This window comes from Perca fluviatilis, chromosome 10 (genome assembly GCF_010015445.1).
Source record: "Perca fluviatilis chromosome 10, GENO_Pfluv_1.0, whole genome shotgun sequence".
Taxonomy (NCBI): Eukaryota; Metazoa; Chordata; class Actinopteri; order Perciformes; family Percidae; genus Perca; species Perca fluviatilis.
This window is the reverse complement of record NC_053121.1, coordinates 5919439-5947069: the sequence shown is the minus strand read 5'-3', so window position 1 is coordinate 5947069 and position 27631 is coordinate 5919439. Positions and strand designations below refer to the sequence as shown.

At 40.7% G+C, this 27631-nt stretch overlaps 1 protein-coding gene across 3 annotated transcripts; it reads left to right on the top strand.

The window, feature by feature from the left end:
• The first annotated feature begins 519 nt into the window (after nucleotides 1–519).
• LOC120567040 (plastin-3-like) lies at nucleotides 520–26719 on the top strand. 3 transcript variants are annotated; one of them, XM_039813829.1, is made up of 16 exons: nucleotides 520–647; nucleotides 8480–8548; nucleotides 10249–10400; nucleotides 13380–13509; nucleotides 13631–13763; nucleotides 13943–14024; nucleotides 15357–15522; nucleotides 16603–16742; nucleotides 17355–17450; nucleotides 19103–19292; nucleotides 19426–19504; nucleotides 21379–21496; nucleotides 22268–22401; nucleotides 25035–25158; nucleotides 25424–25548; nucleotides 26520–26719. In XM_039813829.1, the coding sequence occupies exons 2-16, from the start codon at nucleotides 8488–8490 to the stop codon at nucleotides 26650–26652; spliced, it is 1863 nt and encodes a 620-aa protein (XP_039669763.1). In that variant the 5' UTR covers nucleotides 520–647; nucleotides 8480–8487; the 3' UTR covers nucleotides 26653–26719. The 3 variants fall into 3 exon arrangements, with proteins under 3 accessions (XP_039669763.1, XP_039669765.1, XP_039669764.1); XM_039813830.1 differs by lacking the exons at nucleotides 520–647; nucleotides 8480–8548 and having other exon boundaries at nucleotides 10297–10404; XM_039813831.1 differs by lacking the exons at nucleotides 22268–22401; nucleotides 25035–25158; nucleotides 25424–25548; nucleotides 26520–26719 and adding an exon at nucleotides 21727–22197.
• The last annotated feature ends 912 nt before the right edge of the window (nucleotides 26720–27631 follow it).

Genomic DNA, 27631 nt, shown 5'->3' with positions numbered 1-27631 from the left:
TTTAAACTAACAACAGAGGAAAACTAATGCTTTTTCATAACTAGAATTGGAAGCACATTTGTTGGTTGAAGTAAAAAATAATTAATATATCTCACTTTTCAATTACTTTATTTGAATTGTAACTTTGACTGTAAAGGAATCATGTGTCTGCCTTCAAAACACTTTTTAATACACCGAGCCATTCGGCTAATTAAGCTAGTGCATGAGTGTTTATGCAGTTGGTTTTTGCATTAAAATTGGTTAGCATTAGCATAACAATTGGCTATAAAGCTAGCAATTTTAGAAAACCGTTTCCATTTTCTCTTTCCGTTTTCTTATATCTTTAAGGAAAAGTTCGGTTGAAACACTCTATTGTTTCCCCACTCCAAAACAATGCTATCAAATGCCAGTCGCCACCCTAGACTGTATAAAAGGTGTCCACATAGAATGTTTACGTTTTCTTGCTAAGTGGTCAGACATGATGACTGCTGATGGCAGGAAGGCGGAGGAAGGTTGGATATAGGAAAGGAGTGGCGCGGAGGGGCGGAGCGGTTCTCCCTACCGGGCGGTGTCAGCTGGAGAAAACGGGACGGAGGAGCAGTGAGAGGCCGACACAGGAGGGACTCATTTCCCCGGCTGATTGTTCTCACTGCACCAGCGGACTCCAGGTAAGAGGAAGGAGCGTTTTAGGGCGTTTTCTCATGACTCAGGAGGAGAAGTGTGTTAGGCTTACGGAGGATCCTCGAGCAGTAAATAGGATTTGTGGCACAGAGCTGTTCTTCCATTCAGCACGTTACCTCAGGATATGTAAAGAGATGTGAATAAAAATAACATTAACTTAGGAAAAAATGGGCAGTATGTGTGAGTTGCATATGACAAAAGCTAGTTTGGACACTTGAAATACTATTTTCTCCAGACAAACAATTTTCCAGTCAGCGTTATTTAATGGTACCACGTGTACAAATGCATATTTTATACATTTTTTGTTAGGCTACCATTTTAGGAATAGCTCATCTCAATAGGCCTACATTATGATGAATACTATTTGTCATGTTTTAAATTTGCAGTATGCTATCCAATTTATTAAAATTTTATAGCTGGTATTTCAAAAAAATATACATTTATTTTGTATAGAATGTGTCAAGACAATGCCAATTTCCTCCAGTTATTACTTGCAGCATATTGTATAAAATACATGGCCATTTAAATGTGAATAACACGTATTGTAATATAGGCCTAGGCTATATTTTCTGAAGGTTAAATTTTTCCTCAAAGAATATTTTCGAAATAACAGCAACCATGTGTCAAGATGAATGGAGATATGAACTGCATATCAGTCTAAACACAGACATACGTGTGTGTGTGTGTGTGTGTGTGTGTGTGTGTGTGTGTGTGTGTGTGTGTGTGTGTGTGTGTGTGTGTGTGTGTGTGGATCCATCAGGATACCTGTTGGTTAATTAACTCCTGGATGACAAATAGCATCCAGACAATACACATGTTTGCCTGTTAGATCCACCAGGAATAATTGGCTTTTAACATCACAAGTGTTGATGACTGAATATTTTTGTATCAGTACAATGTTTGGTGCTGTAAATATGTTTGATAAGGACAGAGAAGACTTAATTTATTAGTTGGTATTTTTCCACCATTGTGTGATCATGTACACATTTTCAGAATAATATTGGCATAAACAGACCTCTAATCTACCTCGAGTTTCATAAACTATCCCAGGAAATATAGCAAGGACAGCCCTTACAAGCAATGTATGTTCTTTCTGAAGCAGTGACATCTTGTGGCATTGAAATTTTTTTTTTTTCTGTAATCCAACAATTCTGCATGCATGTGCTAGTTACGCTAGTTACATTTATAATATTAGGTAAATCACTACTGGTGACTGGTTGGTAAATCAGTAACTATGGGGTTAAGGTCTTCAGTATCTGTTGTCATGAGGGGGATACTGTCTGATTTGTGTATACAGGCCTGTTTTGCATTAAGGAAAATGCATCTTCATTCATTATTGAAATAACTTTGGAAATAGATACTGACATTGTGTGTTATATGACCACTAGTGTTAAAATTGCTTAATTTCACTATTTTATTAGGAGAGTCTAAAAAAAACTCTGTTTGTTTCAAGGGCTTTTGGTGACATTGGTGGCCCTGTGATTGCCGGCCTGCCTGTGTCTGTGTGAGTGTGTGCCTGACTATGCAACCACCATATTTGCATGTTTGTGCTGAAGCGTTGCCTATTTGTTTATTCGTCAATGCTCTAACACGGCCAATGCACGGAAGATTTGTGAGACACCCAGAGAGGAATCCTGAATGAACATGAGTGAATTTCGATGTGGAAATGTGTGATGGAAAGTTGGTTTTGGATTTCTCGTCTTTTAACTGATGTCTAAACAGGGAAAAGTAGTATTTTGTTAGATTTATCCAACATCGATTAGAGGTGAGAGATCAGGTCTCTTTTTCTATATAGTGTTTTTAGTTATATGCCATTGATATCTCAGACTAATAAGGCTGGATTTGTATGGATGGCTTTGGCTTCCTAGGCTTGTATGGATTGCCTGTAGATGTAATAAATCAAGTTGCCATATCTTCTTGCCTCAGCTAGCAGTCCTCTGCTCTCTGCAGCAGAAAGCTCTCTCTCAGATTAAATCATATACTTCTCTTAATACTGTGGCTGTACAGTATATAAAGGCCAATATTTTCTATAACATTATCTGATGTGTCGTGTGATACATTAAGCTGCCCTGCTACTACAGAGCCCTGCTTTTTGCTCCTATAAGCATCATCCAAGCCTAAGATCTTATAGGATTTATCCAACCTGATCTCACAGAATTCCATGAAATGAACACAGCGCCTTAACTCAAAATCGGTGGCAGTTTCACGGAATCGCTGAAAATTCCGTGATGGGCCCATGGAAGAATTCTGTGAAATGAATGACCCCTTAAGTTAAGGAAACAACAGGACGGTTGGGTTTAGGAAAACAATAACGGGACAACAACAGGACAGTTGGGTTTAGGAAAAGAAGAACAGACGGTTGAGTTTAGGAAAACAATAACGGGACAACAACAGGACGGTTAGGTTTAGGAAAAGAAGAACCGAACGGTTGAGTTTAGCAAAAGAAGAACGGGACGGTTGGATTTAGTAAAAGAAGAAAGCAACAGTTGGGTTTAGGAAACGTGACACGCGGGACACAACAATCCCCGATCTCCTCGGTGAAAGTCCTGTGTTGTTTGACCCATCCACCACCCCAACCAACCTGCCTACGCAGATTTTCGGGCTTTCATACTATTCGCTACCGTAGTCACTCTTAATGCTACGTCATTTTCTCATAGACTTTACTTTGGCATTGTTTTCCGCGGTGGCCACACGGAATTTTCACACATTCCGTGCCACCACCACGTAATGTGCTGTTAACAGTTCGTGATCATTTCACGGAATTCTGTGAGACCAGGCTGGATTTATCTGTCAAATCATTAGCCTATTTGGTGGTATTAAATGGTCAGTAAACCCAAATTACAAAATCATAATGCCACCATCAAGATACCACCTTTGGTTTGATTTGGGGAAGTTTGTACCCCACTACAAATGAGGTGATGGTTGGTGTTTTTACTTCGGCAGAAAGTGTTCACAGTGAGGTCTGCGGATCACCTAAGTACCCAGGATGTTGTTTCTGAAAAGACACATTGCTTTTTATGTTTTTGGATGCCAAAATGCCATTCACATCCATTGTGTTTGGGTGGTAGAGAGGATATCAATGGCATAGGTCTCAAAACGTAAGCAAAATGGACAACATTGTGGTGAAAAGTATGAATGTTTGTGATACCACAAGCTTATGTGGATCATATGATACATGTCTTTGTTGTAGAGAGAGCTATTACATATACAGTAGCTGTAACATAAATAGCTATCTACTTAATCTATAATACAAACCTTTTACACCTCCAATACAGAATCATATTACTCCAAAGGCAATCTACATCAATCTATTAGATGTTATAAGGGTCTCTAGGCTAACTGTAATGCTAAATGGCTCTTTGCATAATAGATAATATTCTATATGTTCCGGTGTTCTGTTCACACCGTTTTGAGATTGAACTTGCCCCAGGCTCCACCCTCTGCCCCATCTTTTGTTTGACTAGGAAGTGAACTCAGCAGCCAGGTAATTTAAAGACTGGAGGTGCTTCTCATGGCGCTCAAATTGCCTCCTCGATTCCTCCACTTGCCTCCCTTCCTAGAGGAAATCATGAGAGGAAAGAGGCAACAAGCAAATGTGTTTTAGAAGGATGAGACATCCTTTCCCCTGAGGCGTCACATGAATCGTCAGCTGTATGGGCGGAGTTAGCAACTCCTTCAGCTGCAGTGGTTGCGAGAAGGCTGCTCTCGTGTATCCTCGCCTATAGCGCCTCGATGCTCGGTCCTCAGGGCAGAAATAAGAGCTTTGAGACGGCCTTCACCGAGTAGGGACAGAACAACTTCCGGTTCAGACGAGGACCGAGGAGCTATCAAATAAGCGACATGAGAAGAACATAAAGATAATTGAATTTATATACAATTAAACCATCTAGCAGCATGACAAATAATTTTAACTAAATGTGTGTTCTTTATCTAGAGATGCACCGACGGACCGGCTGGTGACCGGAATTGGCTGGTTTTCACGTGCTCGGTCATGACCGGCGACCGGCAGGTCAGTCTGACATATGCCGATTTCATGCCGGTCAACGCTTCAATTAACTGACAACATAAGTTATACGAGTTACAGTTCTCAAGGACGCACGCAAACGCGGACGCGACAGCACGGTCTCTTTTTCCTTTCTCTCAACTTTTCCGCCATGGTACCCGCTCGCGGTGTGAAGCGCGTGTCGGCGCTATTCTCGCACATGTAGGGAGCCTCGTGAATTAACCTGCAACATGTCAGCTGTTTGGAAATTCTTCAGCGTGTGTGCAGAAGATAACAAGTTTGCAATATGCAATACCTGCAAGGAAAAAGTAGGGCGTGGAGGGACGACACCAAAAACCAGTTAGTTGGGATATTGGATGTGAAAAGAAGGAAATGGTTCTTCCATAACATTGCACTTTAGATGTGTGTGAATTTCCCACACCAGGAGTAATTTATATAGTTCTATTTTATAGTGATCCATTATCTGTTAAAAAATGTTTCTATGTTCTGTGCAAAATGTTCTATTAAAGAAAATATAGAAAATAAATATTTGTGTGTGCTGTAAAGTGGTTAGAAAAAATTAAATCGGAATCGGCTAAAATCGGTATCGGCTGGCCTAACTGAAAGAAAATCGGAAATCGGAATCGGCCTAAAAAGTAATTGGTAATCGGTGCATCTCTAGTGCAATGTCTAGGTGCTAATAAAGACATTCTTAACCCAAAAAACTGTCTTTTATGTACTTTTATTATGGCGAAATAAAGCTTGTTAAAGCATTGAAGCTTTCCAGCAAATTGGTTCGCATAAGGGATTATTTCAAACCATCATCACAAAACCACCAGTTGGTCAAAGAGTGTCAAACAGGCAGACATCACATCTGTATTTTGTGCTAGTAAAGGCTTAGGAATAATGACCGTCATCAATGAAAACGTAATGTTCGTGTTGGACAGATGATCACCAGTAACGTAATCAACCACGTCACCAAAGAAGAGCGCTTGGGTTGAATTTGTTTACAACAGAGATGGCTGCCGCTGGAGAACTGAGACGTGTAGATTCCGCCATCGCATCTGTTATAGAAGATATCGACAGCACATTCATTTTAAAAGAGGAACAGAGAACCGCGATCAAGGCATTTGTCGATCGGAAAGATGTTATTTGCTTTCCTTCCTACGGGATTCGGCAAAAGTTTAATTTATCAGCTGGCCTCGATGGTCGCTAAGAAGATGGGGCGCAATGAAAACCTACATACTCCGTTGCTCTGATTGGTTGTAGGTCTATCCAATTGCATGCAGAGGCATTTTCTTGAAACACGCCCAATAATCACAGCCCAATGGAGCAGTATCAGACTCATATTCTGACTAGAATATGAGTATGATGATGTCATGCTAGGAAAATGATGTAGAGGGGAGACTCTTTTAAAAGTAATTGAATTACTTTACCAATTACTGTATATCAAAAGTAATTAGTTACTAGGGAAAGCAACTTTTAAGTTACTTGTATGTCTGCTTTTTAAATGTAAATATGAACTGTACTGAACAGTCAAACACAATAAACATAATTTTTAGACCTATTTATTGTAATCAACAGTTGACAGAGGATGCATGTCATCGACAACGTGCCAAGCAATCAATTTATTCAGCTCTGCCTGGCTTATTGGCTGCACTGCAGTCCGTGTAAAATCTAGCTTTGGTTGTTTGTATGGAGTGGCGCCTTCAATATCTGTAGGGCTGGGGCTGGTGTTGCTTCAACAGGTGCTTCATAAGATTTAAATTGCTACTCTTAGATGTGGATAGGTTCTTTACACTTCACATAATTGACAATTCACCACTAAATTTTTATCTTTAATTTCGATGAGCGAAAAAGTAATGTCCATACTTCCAGGAGAGAAAGCTCCTTTTATCCACACTATCTAGCTATCAATCCGCTGAAAGGACTACCACTACCATTGTAGTCACTGTTCCATTATCTTTATTATGACTATTATTGCCACTGTTCATCACACCCCCAACCGGCACCGCCAGACACCGCCTACCAAGAGTCTGGGTCTGCCGAGGTTTCTTCTTAAAAGGGAGTTTTTCCTCTCGCCACTGTCACAATAGCCACTGCTAATGCTTGCTCTTGGGGGAATTACTGGAATTGTTGGGGCTTTGTAAATTATAGAGTGTGGTCTAGACCTACTCTATCTGTAAATTGTCTCGAGATAACTCTTGTTATGATTTGATACTATAAATAAAATTGAATTGAATTGAAAGAAGTCTGGATACTTTATCACCTGTGGCAAAAAGTGGGGAAACGTGTATCAACTTCTGTCCTCCAATTCAAGCAATGACAGCAGATCTGGTGTGCGCCATCGCTACATCTTCACATACGGTCTATGATCGCTATGCAGTAACAGCCGTAGGGACAACTACGCTAATTAGTTAGCTTACATTGCAATATGTTTAACGTTACAGGCGTGTCAACTGCAGCGGTTGTGCAAAAAGGCGTCGGGGTCCTGATCACCCTGTCGGGGTTGTATTCGCTATAACAACCGCCTCGCTGTACATTATCCCTGTACACCATACAGAAGCAAGATTTTGGATTCACTCCCATCTTGCGAATCAAGTTAACTCGTTTACGATTCGCTATGTGAATCTAACATCGCTACACTACAGGAAGATGCTCTTCCTGAGCATGCAAAGTGGCAACAATATTATGAGAATATAAAAAAAGCTACCAATGTAGCCAAACAACAATCATCAATACGCAGGAGCTCTTAAAGCTGCTGTAGGTAAGATTGTGAAGATCCAGGACTTTGCCAACAAATTTGAACATCGACAACTTCTCAGTCCCTCCCCCCTTTCTGCTGCAGCCCAAACCGTCTCCTAAGCCCCTCCCACACAAGGGAGTGTGACAGAACTAAATGTCAGACAACATTTTCAATAACTAAACACCAACACAATGTTAACTATACTCACCAACAGTAAAACGATGCTAACTAGCAAGCTAACGTTAGCCATTTCAGCATCATATCAGACCGACCACTGTGCAAACGTTACTATCATGCTCACCAACGTAGCTTTGTGGACTTTTGACTACTAATAACCAAGTGAAAGATAAATCATTCATGGTAATTATGTTACCTGTCGAGAAGAAATGTGGCTACATCTGCATCGTTCTTCAGATCTTTAAAATCCCGCAGCTCACGCCACCTCTGAAAAGCCACTCCAATATTCACCCGAGTTTAGGGAAACCTTTCTGCAGCTTGTGAGCGGGGAAGGGGGAGGGGAGAACGCTATATATGCGTGTACGTGCCTGAGCAGTGATTGACAGGCAGATAGACCCCCCCCGTGGCCCTGATTGGAGAAAATCAACCGGGAGCGGTGGAATTTTGCCAATCGCACTACAGGCTGTAGGTGGTGCCAGAGGAGCTGGATTTTTTTTTATATTACATAATTCATGTAGTTCTACTGGAACATAGGGTCAGTTTCAGCAAATATGACAGAAAGTTAGTTTTATAAGACTTACCTACTGCATCTTTAACATCAATCACATTTGACCCTGATGACCGAGATCAAGCTACACCGCTAAAAAGAAAACTTTTGACAGGGGACTTATGTGAAATAATGTTTATTGAAAAACACTATCCTATAATTTTAGCACGCAATCATCTCAAACGTTTCATTTGTTTGCCTCAATTAAATTGAAGCGCTGCATATAATTTGATTGTAAGGCATAACTGTTTAAAATGTTACATGTAGTACCATTTTAGAAACTGATCTTTTCAAATCATGTGTATAATGTGTAAAGAGTTCACATTGTATAACGGTACCTAAATGCAGCTGCCCTATTATTTTATAGGTGTCAGCATGTCGACAAACATAAGCGCCGAGGAGATGGCGGAGATGAGGGAGGCTTTCCAGAAAGTGGGTGAGTAAAAATGTGTGCGTGCGGATATTGCAGACACCCATCAGACAATGATGGATTAGTCAATCACCTTTGAAGTGGGTTAAAGCAGCTGACCAACACGTGTGTGCACCATCTGACGGACATGTTTATCTTGGGATTCATGTAAAGAAATTAAAAACCTTTAATGCGCCCACATTTAAGTTATGGCTTAAAGGAATAGTTTGACATTTTGGAAACTGTGCTTATTGTTAGCTTAGCTTCCAAATTTCAGCACCTTACATGACTGGTATCAATCATCTCATCTGACTCTCGGTAAGAAAGCGAATAAACACTTCTCACAAAATCTTTCTGTACACAAGATGCTGTAAGTTAACATATCGTAGTTCTGCCCTGGATGTCATAGTCTTGTCAGGTTTTCTTGAAGGTGCTGCAGAGCTTCATTTTAATCAGTGTGTTATCAAAGGGATATTGCAGCCATTTTAGTATTGGCTTTAGAAGAAGTTGGGGGACTTGTGAGAGAGTGAAAAAAAAAAAAACCAGTAAAATTAGAGGTCTAAGGTATCTTGACCTTTAGTCCAGAGTATGTGTCAAACAATAAACACCTTTTCAACTCCATGCCCCCAATTAATCCAGATTTGAGAATAGTTTGTACTCAATTGTAAACAGTTATGAGCACATGTAAATTTGACAAGCTGAGAGCAGACTGATCTCATGAAATGGCGTATGTATGACACGCCAATTCGTATGCCGTTATTGGCGTGTTATAAAGACACATACTCGCTTTTTAGCGTGTTTATCAACACCGCTTGGCCTCCATTGACTAACATTACCTGGCGATTGCATGCAAATTTACGCCGTAGCGAGTGGTATGAAAGGGCGAAAATCCGCGAAGGGAGGTTGGTCGGGGTGGGGGATGGGTAAAACGCAGGACTTTCACCCAGGAGACCGGGGATTGCGTCCCGTGTGTGACGTTTCCTTGTTCCGTGTGTGACGTTTCCTTGTTCCGTGTGTGACGGAACACGTTTCCTTGTTCCGTGTGTGACGTTTCCTTGTTCCGTGTGTGACGTTTCCTTGTCCCGCGTGTGACTTTTCCTAAACTCAACTGTAGCTTTCTTCTTGCGATAACACGTTATTCTCGCGATAACACATTATTCTCGCGTTAACACGCCAAGTGGCGTGTATGTGTACGCCCGCTCTATACAGCGTAGACATACACGCTGATAGTTGAAAAAGCTACAGATAACACGCCACTTGGCTTAAGAAAGTTGGCGTGTATATTTACGCGAAGTCATGATGCCATGTTGCTGAGAGGCAAACGTTGAATCTAATCCTACCAAACTCCTGGTGGTTAGAATAATCAAATGTAAAACTTGTCATGAAGATACTGACTGAATCCTAGATAGGGTCGGATCAATCGGAAATAGAGAAGAGCAGCATGGGATCCAACTAAAATATTGCTTGCAATTGGGTGCCTGGTTGGCCTAGTGGTGGAGCATGCACGCACCTATATGTGGAGGCTTGGTCCTTGGCGCAGAGGCTGCGGTTTGATTCCGTCCTGCGGCACTTTTCCTGTATGTAACTCCCTCTCTTTTCCCTTTCATGTCCAAGCTGTCACAAAAGCAGAGGCCTAGATGCCAAAAAAAAAAAAAACCTTTGAAATATTACTTGCTTATTTCCCTCCATTCTTCCCCGTCCCTCTTGCCTCCACCACACTCCTCTAGATTCGGACGGCAATGGGTACATCGTCTCCTCTGAACTCGGCGATCTCTTCCGCGAGGCGGGCTGTCCTTTGCCCGGATACCAGATCAGAGAACTGCTTCAGAAGCTGGACAGAGACAACGACAGCCAGATCAACTTTGATGAGTTCACGGCTGTAGGTAACACTAACTAACTAACTAACTGACTGACTGACTGACTGACTAACTAACTACAACTTCTTCACAACTTGATGTACCGTTTACTATCTATTTAGTTTAAGTCCTAACTTGATGGCCGCATGTCCGTTACCTTCCGCTTTCTTTGTGTTGGCGTTCTAACCTCTATGGTTAACTGCTCCTCAGATCTCTGCAGGGTAAATCCAGACAGCTAGCTAGACTGCTATCCGTCCAATGTCAGTTTTCTTTTGCACAACTAAAACAACTTTTGAACGTACACATGACCCACCAAAACAAGTTCCTTCCCGAGGCTATTCTGCAGCGGCACCGTGGCCTGCTTCCGGTGCTTAGCACCTCCCAAGACGATTGTGATCTTTTAAAAGAAATGCCAATAAACCAGAGCACGTTTTTCTCCCATCCCGGAATGCTGTGTGGACTAGCCAGATCCTCCTCCGCTTCTCCGCAGCGCTGCGTAGGAAGGTCTGGCAAAGTGAGACTAGTGACTAACTTTAATAATCAGTAACTCAAAGGATCAGTGTGTAGGATTTAGTGGCATCTAGTGGTGAGGTTGCAGATTGCAACCAACTGAATATCCCTTCCCTCACCCCTCCCTAGTAGTAGAATAATAATAATAAACTGTATTAATATAGTACCTTTTAAAAACAATAGTTTACTAAGTGCTTTGACAGAAGAAACAAAAGCTCAAATCCATACACATATACACACCATTGTAATAATGAAAATATTTATATTACTGTACATTTCATTTAGCTGACGCTTTTTTCCAAAGCTACCTTCAATAAGTGCATTCAACCATAAAGGTACAAACTCCAAACAGCAAGAATCACATAGAAGTACATCAGCTTCTAATAAGCCAAACTACAAAGTGCCACATGTGAGTGAATTCTTTTATTTTTTTTATTACTATCATCTTCTTAGCCAAGGTGCAGTCGGAAGAGATATGTTTTTAGTCTTTAAGTTCTCCTGATGTCAATGGGGAACTTGTTCCACCATTTAGGAGCCATGTCAGCGAACCGTCGGGATTTCGTTGAGTAATTAGTAGGGGTGACCCTGAATAGTCAAATATTGAATGCTTTGATGGAAAGAGCGTGATTTGACTGCCAGTCTCACAGTTGGAATCTTTGCAGCGCCATAAAGTCCAGTTCAGACCAAAGATTCTTGCAGCGCCATAAAGTCCAGTTCAGACCAAAGATTCTGGACCAGACGAGTGTAAACCTGCAGCTACTTGCAACGCGCTGGCCTGCAACGTTCTAAAAAGCTGCCAGTTTACACCAACCTATTTTTTTGTCTCCATGATCGAGCAGCCCTAGTATCCTCTCCATAGCACGACTCTTTGTACTTCCATTCCAATTTCCGACTTTCAGGCTTTTTTTTTTTGTAGCTGGATATTATCTGTTGCGTCTAAATATGAATGTGGATAACGTTAGTGATAGTGAGATACCTGCTACAGTTGCATTTCTAGTGATGAAACGGCGAAAGCAACGTTTTATTTCTCTGATTCACTTCGCTTTGTTTTAACGATGCTCGCTCTCTACAGTCACTCTCTAGGTCGCTCGACCATATACCGTGCTGGTTGAGCCTCCGGGATGCTTCAGACCGCTGCAACTTTTCCCTGCAACATTCTTAAGTGGTTTCGTCCCGTCGCGAGTCTTTGAAGCTTTTAATAAATGTTTTTCAAGTGGGTACATAAATCCAACCACCTAATGACAGATTTAAGTTTCATTTTCCATGATCTGTGACCGACGGTCACCCCCACTCCCCACCTCTGTGATTCGACGACCAGTCAACGATAGGCAAGACTTGAAAATTGTGATTTGACTATGAAAATTCTTAGTCGGGGACACCCCTAGTGACTAGGTTTCCCTCGCAGTAAGGGAGCAGCAAGCAGAATGGCTGATGCAGAGTGACTGGGCTGGGGTGTAAGGCTTAACCATGTTATTCCCCCTCTCTCTCTCCTCTCAGGCTATGTTTAGACGGAAACGATCTGAAGAGAAAACGTAAAAGTGCCGTTGCGTTCTCACTTTTTATTCCGCATTTAGACGAGCGTTTTGGGGGGGAAATCTGTGTGCATATGGTGACGCAAAAGTGTGTGAAATTCGATGTAGTATGCACACTAGGTTAGGTGGTAGTGTGAAGCACTGCCACACAACACCACCAAGTCCGCGCGCCTGCGTAGAACTTTCCTTCGACTTCTCTCCCTAGTAGCAAGGACAACGACAAAAGCTGACAATTTTGTCTGGACAGACGAGGAGGTGGAGTTATTGCTCCAAACAATGCACACACACGGCACATACACAGACACACACGTGGCACACACACACACTCACACACACTCTTGCACAGTGCGTTTTTACCCTTTAGACGGGAACGCGACGGTGGAGCGTTTTCATGATTTCCACTCTGGTGGGTGGTTTCAGTTTTGGGCTTTTTTAAGCCCCAAAAACGCCGTCGCCGTCTAAACGAAAGGCACATCTGATCAAATATTTTGTAGTTTTCACCCACAAGCGTATTCATGTAAACAGAGCCTCAGAGTTAGTAAAGGGGGGCCGCCAAAATATGTTAACATTTTCTTTGTAGGCTATGTTTCTTGAATGAATCCAATATTTTGATAGAAAAGATAAATTGGCCTATTTGTTAACTGTCACTGTCATTGTCACTGTGCCATCCACATGTACTATATGTTTAATGTTCAAACACAATGTATAAATTATTTATTTTCATTCATTCTGCACAGTTTAATATGCAACTCAATTGTATACAATATATGCAGTATTGGCTCCCTACTCAGTCTCTCTTTCAGCTTAGGGGTCCCTGGCCTAAAAAACGTTGAAGGAACCCCCTGTACTAAATCATCATGAATATTTAATTTATTTGCCAATAGATCCCTTCTACACACTTCAACAAATGAAGCCACAATTCAGTTGACTTTAATTGAAGCCTTGGCATGTGTTTTTCAGATTTTCAAGGATATGAAGGACGACCGCATGGCCCAGGGTTTCAAGAAAGCTCTGAACAAGAAACAAGGCATCGTGGCCATCGGGGGCACCAGCGAGATCTCTAGTGCAGGAACTCAGCATTCCATCTCTGGTTAGTAAAGCTCCAGTAACACTAATACCTACCCAGTGATTTGTAAGGGTCCACTGTCCATCAATGCCATCAAGCCAATATCATGACAGATGGGACCTGACACTTGACTCATCAATTTCAGAACAGGAGCGCTATGCCTTCGCCAACTACATCAACTCTACTTTGGAAAAGGATCCAGACTGTAAGCACCTGCTGCCCATCAACCCCGAAACTGAAGCTCTGTTTAAAGCAGTGGCTGACGGCGTCATCCTTTGGTAAACCTTAACAAATCTGACAAAAGTCTTATCAATGACATAGCAAAACATACTGATCACCCACCTTGTAATTAGCTGTACTTATCTATCCATAACGTTATTTGGTTTATCTTTATTCTTATTTGATCTTCAACTCCACTTTTCCGTCTTGCATCCGTTTTTCTCACCCGTGTTTGCAGTAAACTCATCAACCTCTCTGTCGCTGACACCATCGATGAGAGAACCATTAATAAAAAGAAACTGACAGCTTTCACCACACAGGTTAGTTTGTTGCTTAACTAGATAATCGACTGTGCTTTGCGGAATGTTAGTTTTGGGAAAATTTTTAACCAACTTTTTGAACTTTAAACTAGGGCTGTCAAACGATTACTTTTTTTTAATCACGATTAATCGCTGAATTTCTACAGTTAATCGCGATTAATCGCATGTTTTATCACATGATTAAAATTATATTATTTTGCAGAACTGTTTTTAAGTACATATTAACAATGGAAAGCAATTCTTACCAGTGTATCTTGATTGGGAATCAAATTAATGCAAAGAAAGTGACTTTATGAACTTGATTTTAAGATTTGTATTTGTTTATTATTTATTTATTTACTGTAAACAAAAGAAAAATGTGTGAATCTAGTCACACATTTGAATCTAAAGTCAATATCAGGGTTGGGTATTGTTTTGTTTTTTCCCGATGCCGTTGCTACAGCGGTACTTATAAAACTGTACCGGTGCCTTCACGGTGCCTGAACCGATTCTTTTTTTACTTTTTAATAAAGTAAAAAAAAAAGAAAGGTAATAAACAGCAGTTGGCGACATTAAAGAACGACTTGTTTATTGCTAAGGCCATATGGTCAAAATTAAATGATTTAATAATAATGTTATAACATAACAATAACTTATTTCACTAGTAAATTAGCTGTTGAACGACAAAAACAACCACCAGATGGGAAAAGGGCATTTAACAATAACTTTGAATGCACCACGAGGCTGTAGGTTACCAGTTTCATTGAACACACTGTCTGTGTTTTTCCAACAACGGCAGCTGCAGGCTGTTACATCCTGGTGTTGGAATCCTCTACAGTGAAATACACTGAATTCCGCATTGCTATTTGGTCCGGTAGATAATGGTCATAAAGTCACCGGTGCCGTATAAGCACCGCATTATATATTTATATAAATTAATAAATGGCGGCATGCGATTAAAAAAGAAAAATTACGCGTTATGCTCGGCCCTTAATGTCGCGATTAACGCGTTAATGCTGACAGCCCTACTTTAAACCTGTGTTTCTGTGTTCCTGTGTTCCTTGACTGATTGGTCCACCACAGGCTGTAAATACGTGTTTAATGGGGTTTAACTTCACTGCATAAATCGTAGAAAACATTATCAAATTGATTTCAGTTAGTATATATATATATATATATATATATATGGGTTTTTTCAAAGATACATAATAGATAGATACATAAATGAAAGCCATTTAAAAATCAATTGCTTCCAGTTGACGGTGATACTAAAACTACATCCCTGATTATACACATTACATTGCATGGATTTATTTTGGCCTCTGTCATCCATCTTTTTGTTTTCCCCAATAGGAGAATCTGAACTTGGCTCTGAATTCCGCCTCGGCCATCGGCTGCCAAGTTGTCAACATCGGAGCTCAAGATCTGAAGGAGGGAAAACCTCACCTGGTGCTCGGACTCCTCTGGCAGATTATCAAGATAGGACTGTTCGCTGCTATAGAGCTGAGCCGCAATGAAGGTTTGTACGCATGCACGCATACATAGACACAGGTTTGTGGCACTATCTTTGTGGGGACCCGTCATTGACATAATGTTCCCTTACCCTCACCCTAACCATAACCTAATTCTATCCCTAATCCTACCGCCAAGTCTTAACCCTCAAACAGCCCTTTAAACTTGTGGGGTCCAGCATTTCGTCCCCACAAAGCTGTCGGGACCCCACAAGTATACTCCCGGTTTTTGGACCCCACGAATATAGTTAAACAAGCACACACACACACACACACACACATACACACACACAAAATGTGATGTACCCACACATACACACTTACAATCCCAATAAAACACAGATTGCCAACACAAAACCTTAGCGTTTAGTTTATTCAGTTTATTTATGTATCCCGAACAATCACCCTACTTTAAAAGGAAAAAAAATGAAACACAAAGATAAAACACAATCATATACAAATCAATCCGATTCGATCAATGTCTTCTTTAGGGCTGTGTATTGGCAAGAATCACGATACATGGGTCACGATTCAATATATTGCAATATATTTTGATACTGTGCATAAGGCAATATATTTGGATTTTTTTAAAGTATAATTTTAGAAAAACTAATATTTAAAAAAAGACATGATGTGCGTAAAAGTCAAAGAAGTTTACTTTAGGTAAACAATTCAGTACACAGAAAATCAAACTGCCAGTTTGGGATTGTGGTTCACAGGTTCTTAGTGAGCAAATGTTTATCTGCTAAAGTAGGCCAAAGTTCAGCCATAGCTACATTGTTAGCTTCTAGCAAAAACTTAGGCACTGCTAGGCACTGTTAGGCAAGGACACTAGTGGTGCATCTCAGCATGGCCATCTAGTGGTAGGGGGTTTGAACACAACATAAACGTGAACCACTGTCTTACATGAATATTTTCAAAAAAAAATTGATATTGCCTTTTTGAAAATCGATACAGTATTGCAAAATAAAATATTGCAATACTCAAGTGTATTGATTTTTTCTTACACCCCTAGTCTTCTATTAACTTTTATTCACGGATCATTGCGCCCCCACAAATCCGAGTCATGCTTGTCTTTCTGTGTGCAGCTATAGCAGCGCTGCTGGAGGAAGGGGAGAGTCTGGAAGAACTGATGAAACTCAGTCCTGAGGAGCTGCTGCTGCGCTGGGCCAATTTCCATTTAAAGAAAGCCGGCATGTCCATATCAAACTTTTCTGGAGATATTAAGGTAAGGAAATGTCAGAGTGATGCATTAACCTCTTACTGTAGACCACTGAAACTATTATTTCACTGCCAACCTTAGTTTCAGGCTTTTACCTGTGTCCGACAGCTTAGTTTTATAATTGTTTATTCTAGCACAGTGAACTGCCATCTTCTTCTATTCAATACATCTAATAGACATTTATTTTGCAAAAAAGTTGCATATTGTACAGTTACACATAGACCGAATCACAGTGACGTCAGGCTAACACAAAAATCACTTCCGGGTAGACAAATGGCATTTGATCTGAATTGCAGCGATATGTGAAATAGGCAAACTTGTGTATTTCTGTTGTCACTTTCAGCCATAACTGCAACGTTTAAAGATATAAAGTTCAATACTGTGGTCCGACCTATCTGACGTTTCTACTGTGCTGCTTTGCTAACTTCTTTGATAAACCAAATTTAGCGTTACGAACTAGCTTGGTTTACACCAGACCCTTCTCAGTTCTGAGAGTGGGTCTGGGAAAGGTTCATTCATCTCACGGGAGAATAGATCCGACGTGTGGTCAGGAGTCATTTTCAGTGTGGTTTGGTATTTTGCCATATCTCTCTAAGCATCTTATCTGTTTTTGAGTAGGACTCCAAGGCGTACTTCCACCTGCTAGAACAGATTGCTCCAGATGGCAGCAAAGAGGACGTTCCCCGGATTGAGATCGACATGACTGGTCTTTATGTAAGTTGATATACACACACACACACACACACACACACACACAAAAAAAACACACACACACACACACACACACACACACACACACACACACACACACACACACACACACACACACACACTAAATGTGATGTAGCCACACAGACAAACTTAACATCCCAATATAACACAGATTGCCAACACAAAACCTTAGCGTTTAGTTTATTTCAGTTTATTTATGTATCTTAAGACAGCAAAGTGGAATGTTGTATGTTTGTTGTTAACCTTTTTATATTATATTTGTTTATTATTTTAGTCAGACATTAAAACTTAAACATTCATGACTCAACAGAATCACACAGAAACACATTGGTATGTCACTGAAACTGAGCTCAGTCAAGGCTTTCCATAATGAGCTCAGTCAAGCCTTTCCATATGGCTATCAGAGGCTGAAGGGACACTGACTTCCTGTTGCCCCCCTTTCCAGCTTCCTTCCTGTAGGACTATATTAGGATCATGATGTCATTCTGACTTTCTTATCTGATCTCTCACTGTCACATTTTTTCTTGTCAGCACTTTTTGTATGCTGGGTTTGTATCAGTGGTGGAAGAAGTATTCAGAAGTAATAAGTAATTTGTAATAATACCACACTGTATTAGTCCTGCATTGCAAATGTTAGTAAAAGTAGGTAAGTATCATCAGGAAAATGAACTTGAAGTAATAAAAGGAAAAATCCTCACATTTTAGAAACTGGAAATGTAGTGGAGTAGAAGTAAAGAGTGCCATGAAAAGAAAAGACTCAAGTAGAGTACAAGTACCTCAACATTTGTACTTAAGTACAGCACTTGAGTAAAGTAGTTACATTCCTCTGGTTTGTATGCATCATCTTGCCCCTTGCTGTTTAGCCTTTTCATTACAGTAACATCCTTGTGTAACCCAGCCAATCACATTCCATAGATGGTGTTGACATATTTTGCTTGGATTTTTTTCATTTACAGTTAGATTTTCTTTAGGTGTTGTTCTTTTCTTTGTCTCTTCAGCCATGGTAATTATCACTGTTTACTCTAGTAGTAAAATTGACAGCTCTACTGTACATTCAACATAATTATGATTTCTTAGTGAACCTGTGATTATTTATTTATTTATAAATCATACATAAATACTACAGAAAATCTGGACCTTTTAGTCACACTAGTTTTGCGACGTCATTAAGTACATGGGAGCCCTTAAAGGTGCCGTAGGTAGGATTGCGAAAATCCAGGACTTAGCCCAAAAAATTGAACATCGACAACTTCTCAGTCCCTCCCCCCTTTCCACTAAAGCCCAAAACGGTCTCCTAAGCCCCTCCCCCCACAAGGGAGAATTAATGCGTGTGCATGAGCAGTGATTGACACACAGTTCGACACCTCCCCTGGCCTTGATTGGTGCATCTGAACAGGGAGCGGTGGATTTTTGCAAATCGCACTACAGGCTGTAGGTGGTGCCAGAGGAGCCGGATTGTTTTTTCAATTAACTGCTTCATGTAGTTCCACTCGAACATAGGGTCAGTTTCAGCTAATATGACAGAAAGTTAGTTTTATAAGGCTTGCCTACTGCACCTTTTAAAGGATGTTCTGTATCCCACATGACAGATCCTCCAACAAAATGCAAATGTGTGTTTGTTTGTGTGACTCCAGGAGAAGGATCTCACGAAGAGAGCGGAGTGTATGCTCAAACAGGCCGAGCGCCTCGGCTGCAGACAGTTTGTAACTGCCACCGACGTCGTGTCTGGAAACTCAAAGCTCAACATGGCCTTCGTAGCCAAGCTCTTCAACAAATACCCGGCTCTCACCAAACCAGACAACCAAGACTGGAATAATGTGGAGAGTAAGCATGGATGAACAGTCCCTCTCTCACATATACCGTCACCACGTCTACACATGTGGCGAGTAGCTAACCTCCTGTGTTGTCCTGTTGTGTGTCTGCGAGGCTTACCTTTTTTTTTCTTGTCTCTGTCAAGGCGAGACCAGAGAGGAGAGAACTTTCAGGAACTGGATGAACTCTCTCGGAGTCAGTCCACACGTTCACCATATCTACGGGTCAGTGTCCCTCTGTCTTAAAATGACTGTATTTGTAGTAATCATGTTTACCGCTTATTACCACAGCAGCCCTTTGCACGCAGCCTGTTCAATGCAGGACCGTGGCGCCTCTTAGCCGATTCAGACGGCATTGGTCGGGGAGGGGGGGAGTTGTTGTGCCTTCAAGCCGGCAGCGAATGTAGTTACGGAGCAGTAACAGCCCCAAAACAATGTGTGAAAATCTGTGTGAAAGGGACAGCCAGCATGGCGGGACAACACGCTGTAGTGTTGACCGAGTAGACCCATGGGCAGGTCAAAAAGTGACAAAGCAGCGTTTCGATGCGTGGCGTGTCCGTTCATATTTCGGCTCCCATGTTAACAGCTTTCACACTGCCTGCCTGACACGCTCGAGAAAATGCGTGCCTGCTAGAAATAGAACCAACGCCTATTTTTCACACAACACGCAAGTGTGTTGGAAGCATTTCGAGGCAAAATAGAATAGGAAAAGATGTTTATATGTCATTTTGACACAAAAACATATTAATAAATGACATGTTGATGTTTGAAAGTCTCTAGGTTTTGATATAAATGCAGATATATAAATGTAATTAAAAAAAATCGATTTTCGAATATTGCACCTGTCAGAACGAAATATTCTGTAGCCTATAAGACGTTGTCTTTGCTGTAATCAAATCAGTATATATTTATGTTTAAAGGTGCCCTGCCACACAAAACCGTTTTTCCTTGTATTTTTTTAAGTATGTTAGGTCCGTATGTGTTTGTGTCATGTGGTGAATGTGAAAATGAACTGCTACCTCCTCTGTCAGCTCTAGCCACTGAAAAGAAATAACAGGAGAAATCAGACCAATTACAAAAGCTGGTCAGTCTGACATCATATTGCCTGAGCTCGCCCAGTTGCGCTGGGTAAAGGATGCTGACAGCCAGGCTCTCATTGGCTAGCTGTTAGCCAATCAGATTCAAACAGCCTAGCTTGTGAATATTAATGAGAACTGGCAGAAATCGAGTTGAGTCTTCCTGCAGGCTTTCTATACCAAACTAGAATGGCTTGAAACAAGATAACCAAGGCATTTTTTCCCACAAAACAATGTTACAGAATCCATGGTAGAACTTCAGACATTACCACAAAGTAATGAAATATGTTTGGCAGGGCACCTTTAACATGGTATTTCATTTTATCAATGGGAAAAATACATGTGTCCAGACAAGGCTAGCAGTAGCAGCACCGCGTCAGACACGTTTCTGGTCTGTAAAGACATAGAAAAATCCATGCAGCCGCCACGCAGCTGACACGCAACAGAAACGTCACGCTCACGCCACACAGGCTGTGTGTAGCCAGCCTTACTCTCACACGCACAGGCGCGGAATTGTAAATATAGCATATGTGTATACACAGCAGAATATATTGGAGGCACGTTCGTGAGTCTGCCCTCTTATTGGCTACCGCACTGTGAAAGTTGACTCAGAGTCAACTTTGGGTGACTAGGGAGAGCGGTGAACATCCAGGCACTTTAGCCGCTGTCAGCGGATTTCACTCATACCGCTGTTTTCATAGGGAATTAATTTAATCTCTCCACTCCTCTGTTATGCTGTTACGCATGGTTGATTTAACAGTGCCGGATGGCTCACACACCCTAGACACGACTCTGTTGTATTACACGTCACTTCTCATTTGCTCCAGGAATGCCGGCATGCTATTAAAAAAATCCCACACTGGAGTGGCCTTATGCCGCCTTTGCGTGGTTCTGTGCGAACAAACAAAGCCAGCGTAGCGGCAGACCTTCATTTGCAGTGCTTTTGCGGACTCTCTGTGTAAGAGGGACTACTAATGCACACTGTTTCAATACATCCATGTGTGTAAACTTGTGTTAATGCAGTGATCTGCAGGATGCCATGGTGATTCTCCAGCTCTATAAAACGATTAAGGTGCCAGTGGACTGGGACAAAGTCAACCAACCTCCATTCAAGGGAAAAGGAGCAGGGCATTTAAAAAAGGTACATTTACATACATAAATACTACTTTCAAAACTGTTACAATACAGTATGTATGCTTTAAAGAATGGGTTTACAACCTTCAATTAATGTGGAAGAAATCAAATGAAATAAAATATGTTTTTGTCCTTAACGTGTGTGTGTGTGTGTGTATGTGTGTGTGTGTGTGTGTGTGTGTGTGTGTGTGTGTGTGTGTGTGTGTGTGTGTATATGTGTTCTATGCTAAATACCAGTGTAAACGACCACCAAGACACATTGTGATCCGATCACTCTAACCACTTTCTGAGGTGGTCTGGGATACCTAAACACTAATGTGTCCTGATGCGTTGCGGACAAAGACGTAACAGGAAATAAGGTCATCAATGCCGGACGCGGTGGTTGTTTTGGTGACCATTTTACAGCGAGTTGGACAAAGTTGTGTGACTGCGTTGGCTTCTGCTGACGGCGATATCTCCAGATGTACCAACCCAATCTCTAACAGGACTGGCGAGAGAATGGACGTTATAATTGTGCGCAGGGCCCTTTTACCTTCTAGCGGAGTTAACGTGGGTCGTCATGAGATCTGAACACACGTGGTCAGCGATGCGTCTCGGCTATCCACTTGTGTTCCGATCACCGAATTAAAACAAAATGTGAACAGGGTGTTAGTCTTGCTTGATCAACTGAGTTTATCATAAAATATACTAACTTTGTGTGTGTGTGTGTGTGTGTGTGTGTGTGTGTGTGTGTGTGTGTGTGTGTGTGTGTGTGTGTGTGTGTGTGTGTGTGTGACAGATGGAAAACTGTACCTATGCTGTGGAGCTGGGTAAGAAGAAAGCTGGTTTCTCCCTGGTGGGAATTGGCGGACAGGACCTCTACGATGGAAATCCAACTCTAACTCTGGCACTGGTGTGGCAGCTGATGAGGAGGTGATGCAATCTTCTTTTGTTCTTTTTATAAATACATTTTTATGTCAATTTTAGCAGCATGAAATATAGTATGTAGTACAATTTTACATTACTGCCTTGACACAGCAAAACAAATAAGGAAATAAAAGAATTTATACAAAGAAAAAAATGAAATAAATACAAATAAATTATAAAATACAATAAAAATAAAAATAAAATAGTGCTACTCCTGTTTTAACATATGGTAATATTTACACGATTGAGTATATTTATTGCAATAGATGCAAGATATAGCATACATTTAAAAGAAAAATAATTCTGCAAGCTTACAAACTGCATTGTCCACAAAAATTGCTCATTCTCTTCCTCTTTCAAATCTAAATCCTTCACATAGTTAATGAAGGGTCTCTAAATGTGTTCAAATCATAGCTGTTTGTCATTTAATATGTATCATTTACATACATAATTAATATGTATGTATTATCCTTTCTAAAGGAAGGCATGATAAAGGTGATTCAATCTGAATTCAATTTTACATGTCGCAGAAACGCCACTGAGAAGAAAGACCGCATCTATTGGCCCTCAGGTTCTGGGTGTTTGAGTTGCTACACAGGCCAACACAGGGAGAGGGCGCTCTTCTGTCAGCACACACATTAAGTTTTTTCAGCTTCTGTTAATGTCACACAGTGGAAGGAGTAAAAGGAAGAAGTAAGGATCACTTGGGACATGTTGATTCGTTTACTGTAAGTGAAGCCATAGAGACAAACACACTTAGAAATACACCAGAGACGCTGAGGTGAAAACAAATACTCCTCTTTGTGACTGCTGAAATTCCACACCGCCACTGCCACAGGCACATCTCTTCCGACTGCATCTTGGCTAAGATGATGATGATGATTATAAAAAAGAAAACATTTTTATGTTATTATATGTTGCACTTACATGTGGCACTTTGTAGTTTGGCTTATTTGAAGCTAATGTACCTGTTCTACAGTATGTCAGAGGTGTCAAACTCAACTTCACGAAGGGCCACACTGGAAAATAAGAATTACATCAAGGGCCAAGTTTATAGACATGCTTTTATTCAAGAATAAAAGTCAAATATCTTTGACTGTATTATTGCATATCTAGTTTATTGCCACAATAAGTTACACTTATGTGCAATTTGCCTTGGTGAATGGTGTATACATAAAAACATAAACATTAAAGTAACTATATGTAACTTTTTCATGTTTCATACAATGGTCTTCAATGACCTGTAATAGCAAACGAGACTAACAATGAAAAGAACGCTATTTTTATATAGTTTTTAGTAAGGCATCTGCCCGGGTCCGATTTTTCCCACGAAGTCACAGAAGGATTTGCGGCAGGTAGACGGCGCGACAGTAACACATTCTGACGGGTCCCAGATTTCTTTGTAACACCGGAAAAGCCTGTGTTAGCCTATGCCAGCGGAGCCAGGTAAAAGGAAGCAGGAGATGTCTTTATATAGGCCTAATTGTCATTTTATAAGTTATCTGTTGTAGTTATGACTGATACTGGGGCAGGGCCATCACAGGAAAGAAGGAAATTAAACGAAGAACAACTAAAAGGGAAAGGGAAAGTGAAAGACAACGATAACGTGAGTCACACTCTGTCGGGCTTTCAACAGATTGAGACAATTACGGGATTGTAAATGATTCATAAAATAACTTCACAGTGCGCGATGTGGTTGTACGTCAGTAGCCGACATTAAATTACGTCCCCCTTCCATTTAGCGCTGACGTTTTGTTCCTTTTAGTCCGTGTTTGTGTTGGCCTACTATTTTCTTTCCCCTTGTCCCCCTGTACTTGTGTAAAGCGTCCGTGGGTTTCATATAATGCGCTTTTATTAATATAAGTTATTACTACGTTGGTTGCTACAACAATCTCCTAATGCTTTGGCTCTTAACACAGTGACAGTGATTCCCGGTTTAGCTGTCCAAGTTACCGTATGCAACACTTGAAATGCAACGATGCATCTATGCGACTATATGACCTCCCGGTAACGCTAACTCAGTACGATACAGTGAGCAAATACAGCACCATATAGAAAAGACCTTTAGGACAGCAGGTGTGGTAAAACACTACCGCTTTTGTCCAAAGGCAGCTAGAATCAACACAAACTGAAAGTTACATATAGCCACTTTAATCTGAAATAAACAAACGTATACATACAAAATAACTGTTGCTTAAGTAAAACAATGCTGAATGGGTTGAGTGCAAAAAAACATTGGGCCGGATCAAAGTCTGCGAGGGGCCGGATTTGGCCTGCGGGCCTTGAGTTTGTTCTATGTGATTCTTGCTGTTATGAGTTTATACCTCCCTGTTTGAATGCACTTATTGGAAGTCACTTTGGATAAAAGCGTCAGCTAAATTAAATGCAATGAAACACTAGGAAAATGTTATGTTGTTATTGGAAATGTAGTATTACTTAAGCAAAATATCAACATTTATTTTGGACATTAGAACTTAGAGTATTGGGAGTAACATGTAGTTATTCTACCATGTTGCACCTTAAAATAATCTCCCTAACAATCTTATTTACTGATTGTTTCCCCAAGCTCCATACTGGATATGGAATATGATTTTGATTTACAGTAATTCTTACATGTGGCCTTAATAATCTGTACGCAGGTACACATTAAATGTTCTTGAAGACCTCGGGCACGGAGCAGTTGCAGGAGATGATTTGATAGTTTCATGGGTCAACAAGACTTTGGCTGAGGCTGGCAAGAGTTCCTCTATCAAAAGCTTTAAGGTGAGTTATGTTATGATTTAGTTTTTAAAGAGTGTAGTTTAACAACACAACCATTCTGTGAGCAGCATCATTGTTGTAGGGGAAATAATTCATTTTGATTTTACCTATATTTGGAATTGTTTTTGACTGTATTGTGTGTGTGTGTGTGTGTGTGTGTGTGTGTGTGTGTGTGTGTGTGTGTGTGTGTGTGTGTGTGTGTGTGTGTGTGTGTGTGTGTGTGTGTGTGTGTGTGTGTGTGTGTGTGTGTGTGTGTGTGTGCTTTCAGGACAAAGCAATCGGTACCAGTATGCCGGTTCTGGACCTGATTGATGCCATTCAGCCACAAAGTGTGAACTTTGAGCTGGTTCAAAAAGGAAGTCTGTCAGACGAAGACAAACTAAACAATGCCAAGTAATCACCTACCTGCTTTTCTCTGACTGTGTTTGTTGGTTGTTGCCGGGTTTTATATTTGTGACTAAATTCTGACCACGCAATGGGACATCTACGGCGCAGAAAATATTTTTTGCAATTATCATTTAAAGACCTACCTACTCAGTATAAGCCCAAGTTTACCTTTACACTGTTAGTGTGCTACAATTCCAACCACTCAGAGATTTAAGAAATTTATTTCTCACATCCCCTCTTACATGAAAAAAATGTATACATAGGTTGCCAGTTTACAATATTTATAAGGTCTTATATATCCGAAAAATTCACCATGAAAATAGTGTATGTCTAAAAATAAATCAAAACAAATTAAAATAATATATTGACACTGAAAATAACCAACATACAGGTATATAAATAAAACTAAACATGGGTTATATAAAATTCACCTTACATAGACACACATATTCAGTCCAATATACATAGGAAAATATCCATATTATTTATTTAAAAAATTTGAATAAATATCCTGTTAAATTTTTCTCACTTTAAAGAAGTTTAAGTAGGTAATTTCTGATTGGCTGTTTTGTCTCCAATCCGATCGCTAGTAGTATTATTGGTCACTAGAGTGGAAGGGAACCACTAGGACAATGATAGTTGGGTGAAGTTATTATGGAAGTTAGTATTGTGCACTTAGCCTATGTGGATAACAGCAACAATTTCTCCTCAAAATATTTATGTGCTTGCCAATAGATTTAGCCATTTTTCACCCTTGTTCAAAATGTCCCATTACAAGCTCAGAGTTTTGACACAAATCTAACTCCATATTTTGGCAGGTAAAATAAATAAATAGTAATGATAAAAAGAAAATGTCAAGCAGAAATAAATGCATTTGTATTGCATTACACGTAAACAAGTAACGGAAAAATACATTGAGTGTCACAGATCTAATGCGTTGCCATAGTGATGCTAACTATGGTCCTTTCGTGCACCAGGTATGCCATTTCCATGGCGAGGAAGATCGGGGCGAAAGTCTACGCTCTGCCTGAGGACCTGGTAGAGATTAACCCGAAAATGGTGATGACCATCTTCGCCTGCTTGATGGGGAGAGGGATGAAGAGGGCTTAAAGGACAGACCAACATACTGACTGTCTTCGCCCGTGTGATTTAATGAGACATAAAGAGAGTTAACATAGCTGTATTGTGTATTGTTATTCTGCGTTAGCCAAAATACAAGTGCCACTTTAAAGGACAATTCCGGCGCAAAATGAACCTAGGAGTTAATAACATATGTGTACCGAGTTGACCGTTCTCTGGGTTCTGTTTTCATGGTAATCAAATGTGTCTCTGGCTTGAAACAAGCTAGCGAGAACCGGTGATTAGCTTGTAACGCTAGCCTCACGCCCGCCGATAGGGGGGGACAAACGGGTCTGTTGTCCCGGGCCCACAGTAGGGGGGGGGGGCCCAGAACTGGGCCCTCATTAAATTATGGAAGAATTAAAAATCTTTTTTTTAAATAGGCCTATTTGTGGAAAAAAATATGTAGCATAATATTTGAATTACATAAAAGCGTTTTATTTGTTTTCTTCCTAATTGTCCTGGAAATGGTGGTCAAGAACCCCCCCACCCCCAACATAAAAATGGTTTGGCCACTGATCAAAATTTGATATTGTCACTTGATTTGAAGTTCAGTACGCTCAAAATGTCCGGTCAGCACAAGTCCGGAGCTCGGAAAAGGAAAGAAAAGAGAAGAAGAAAATAGAGGCCGTAGAGATTTTCTAAACAAATATTTAAAAAAATGTGGTGACGGTGAAGCTGGAACTGTCAACGTAGAGCAAGGTAAGAAACAGCGCAGCCAACGTTTACTAGCCTTGTAACGTAACGCAACAGGCCAGCTCTCATGTTAACGTCCATTAGCTCGTATAAAAGCCTGAGACAACACGTTAACTTTGACAGAAACAGTTGAGTTTGGTAGCTCCATCAGAGAGGATGAGACAGAGAGGAGAGAGATCCAGATGCAGTCAGGTGACAGAGAGAGTGATGCGGGAGGGGCCCGCTGCCTCGCAACGGAGGGACAGAGTCAGGCTACCCGTGAGAGAGAAGAGAG

What these genes read in the sequence shown, in the direction of transcription:
- LOC120567040 (XM_039813829.1), top strand. Translation starts at nt 8,488, where the DNA reads ATGTCGACAAACATAAGCGCCGAGGAGATGGCGGAGATGAGGGAGGCT. An exon ending in AGACTGGAATAATGTGGAGA is followed by an intron (nt 19,293 to 19,425) that starts GTAAGCATGGAT and finishes GTCTCTGTCAAG; the next exon opens with GCGAGACCAGAGAGGAGAGA. An exon ending in GACAAACTAAACAATGCCAA is followed by an intron (nt 25,549 to 26,519) that starts GTAATCACCTAC and finishes TTCGTGCACCAG; the next exon opens with GTATGCCATTTCCATGGCGA.